At 47.8% G+C, this 2,966-nt stretch overlaps 1 protein-coding gene across 8 annotated transcripts in view; it reads right to left on the bottom strand.

The window, feature by feature from the left end:
- DPF3 (double PHD fingers 3) overlaps positions 1-2,966 on the bottom strand; it is a 211,065-nt gene that overhangs the window by 171,920 nt on the left and 36,179 nt on the right. Inside the window, exon 1 of one of the 8 annotated variants that reach the window (XM_045287782.1) lies at positions 1,840-1,911. The exons of the other annotated variants lie outside the window; for them this stretch is intronic. Within the exon in view, the coding sequence (XP_045143717.1) occupies positions 1,840-1,868 (29 nt within the window). The 5' untranslated portion in view covers positions 1,869-1,911. Of the gene's footprint in view, positions 1-1,839; positions 1,912-2,966 lie in introns of those variants that run through there. 8 annotated transcript variants of the gene reach the window in all.

Below are 2,966 nucleotides of genomic sequence, written 5' to 3'. Positions count from 1 at the left end.
CTACACCATGCTTCAAGACAACGTTTCATTTGTCTGTAATTAAAAATAAACATTTCAGGGAGGGGAGAGCAGGAAGGGAGGAGGGGAAAATGAGGAGCTAATGATATCAAGGGCTCCAGGAGAAAGCAAATGTTTTGAGAATGATGATGGCAACAAATGTACAAATGTGCTTGACACAATGGATGCATGTATGGATTGTGATAAGAGTTGTCCCAGCCACCAATAAAATGATTTAATTTAAAAAATGAAATTAAAAAAAGAAATAAATATTTCACAATATATGATTTACATATTGTTTTGATTAATCACTATGCTTTAATTATGTTCAATTTGTAACAATGAAAATATATCCTGCTTACCAGATACTTACATTATGATTCATAACTAGCAAATTTCCAGTTATGAAGTATAAACGAAAATAATTTTATGGTTGGGGGTCACCACAACATAAGGAACTGTATTAAAGGGTCGTGCCATTAGGAAGGCTGGGAACCACTGCCCTAGTCATGACGAGTTAAGACTCACTGACCAGGGGATAGCTCCCAACCTCCGACACAAAAGCATGAACACGAGGACTTTGTGATGTCCTTTGTCCACCACGTTTCATTGACAGAATCGGAAGCCCCACTTAGTTTCCTCTTTTAAACTTTTTCTTTTTAAAGGCAGCTAGCATGGATTTCCTTTTGCTTAGATCCACAATCAATGCTCATGGAAGTAGCAGTCAAGAGATCAAACAATGTATAATTGCGCCAGCAAATCTGCAGCACAAAGCCTCTTTAAAGTGTGGAAGAGCACGTATATCACTTGGAAGACTGAGGTGCGCCTGGTCCAAGCCATGGTATGTTCAGTGACCTCAGATGTATGTGGAAGGTAGGCACCGAAGAAGAATGGATGCATATGAATTTGGGTGTTGGCAGAGAATGTTCAGAGTACCACGGACTTCCCTAAGAACAAACAAATCTCTCTGCAAAAGAACCCCCAGAAGGCTCCTTAGAAGTGAAGATGGCAAGACTTCGTCTCATGGACTTTGAACATGTGATCAAGAGAAGCAGTCCTGGGGAAAGGGCATCTCAAGTATTTTGGGACACATGATCAAGAAAGACCAGTCCCTGGAAAAGGACACCATGCTAGGTAGAAGATGAGGGGCAAAAAGTAAGACCCTGAACACGATGTACTGGCACGGTGGCTGCCAGGATGGCTCAAACATACCAGTAGCAATGGTGAGGCTGGTGCGGGGCGGGCGGGCTTTCCTTCTGCTGTGCACAGGGTTGCCAGGAGCCAGAAGCACTGAGGACGGCAGCAGCAGAGGTTAACCTGGAAGCACCGACAATTCCCAGGAAGGTCCGTTCCCCTAACAAAGCATCCATGAGCCATGGTTCACTCAAACGTCTGTATGAAGAACATCTTGGCCTCGAATGGCCGCTCTGGAGCTAACGCTGGCCTTCATAACGTCACAGAAAGGGCACAGTGGGACCGAACATCTTGGCCTTGCAACGTCCCTCTGGATGGAGCTAACGCTGGCCTTCACAGCATCACAGAAAGGGCACAGTGGGACCGAACATCTTGGCCTTGCAACGTCCCTCTGGATGGAGCTAACGCTGGCCTTCACAGCATCACAGAAAGGGCACAGTGGGGACAAGGGTATCATTTTATAGAAGTCCAGACAGCACAGAACTTGAACCCTAAAATTCCTATCATGACTAAAATGCCGCTCAGTCTGCTGCCTCAGGACCACTAGCCCCAATAAATCCCTTTTCTAGCACCTTCTCTGGTGACAACTTTTCAGGGACTGATTATGCAAAGCTGCCTAAGCACGACGGGATTTATGTTGAACCTGACCGTGATTTCCGAGCTGCCACTGATGACATCTACAACTCAGGGTTGAAGTCAAGGGGCTGTCAAGGACGGGAAGCTGGAGGCAGAAGAAAAGCAGTGCGGCTCCTGGGAGTAAATAATAAAGAGGGCTGGGGTGAGCGCAGAAGAGATGTCCTGGGGTGGAAAAAAGACTTAGCTTCTCTGATACCCAAAGTCTGCCTTTCCAGTGGCATCCAGACAGGACAAAGTACCCATCTCCTATGGAGCCTAAAGGATGTGTAAAATGCAGCCAACTTGCCAAAGGGAGACAGCGGATGGGTGGGGATGACTCTCTCCAGGGTGAATCAGGGAATCCGACCTGGAGAGAAAGCATCCACCCATCACAAAAGCCTTGTGATGACTCTTCATTTCCCTGGGTTCACATCCTAAAATGCCACTTACCAGGAGAGGGTGCCCTGGGTACCACCACCAATGGGAGCAGACCAGTGATTAGAGACATTCCCCGACAAACAGCCTCAGACAAGGTGCTGCCCTCCTCCAATCCAGGGAACATTGGCCTGGCATTTAAGTCCCCCACAAAAGACTCTCTTTCTCCTCCAGCTCAGTCTCTCGCCCAAGTGATCTTTGCAAATCGAAAACCAGGCCACGGCATTCTTCTCCTCCTTCCAACGGCCTCTGCGAGCACTCAGAGTACAATTCAAACCCCTTTCCATGGCGACAGGCTCCCGGAGCTCATCTTGTCCCTATTCCCTCTGCTCACCGGGCTGCACTTCGCTCTGTCCCTCTGGTGGACCAAGATCCCTCTCCCCAGGACCTTTGCGTTTATTGACTTTGTCATGCCTGACTTCTCTTCATGGACCAACCTGACCTAGAGAAGCTACCTCCACGCCGGCCCCACGGCCGGCCTCTCCTTTTCTCTCTCATTACCCTAATGTATTTTTTTAATAGATTATTCTTGCTGTTTTTGAGAATAGAGCCCTAGTGACATAGTGGTTACATGTTGGGCTTCGATCCACAAGGTCAGCAGTTCGAAACCACCAACCACTCCTCGGGAGAAAGACGGCTTTCTACGCCTGTGAAGAGTGCCCGTCTCAGAAACTCACTGGGGCAGTTCTACCCTGTCCTGTATGGTCACTATGAGCCGGCATCGA

Source organism: Echinops telfairi, unplaced genomic scaffold (genome assembly GCF_000313985.2).
Source record: "Echinops telfairi isolate 266 unplaced genomic scaffold, ASM31398v2 ScPeMD7_18;HRSCAF=68, whole genome shotgun sequence".
In the NCBI taxonomy this organism is placed as follows: domain Eukaryota; kingdom Metazoa; phylum Chordata; class Mammalia; order Afrosoricida; family Tenrecidae; genus Echinops; species Echinops telfairi.
Note: the sequence above shows the minus strand (reverse complement) of the source record. Positions and strands in the feature narration are given on the sequence as shown.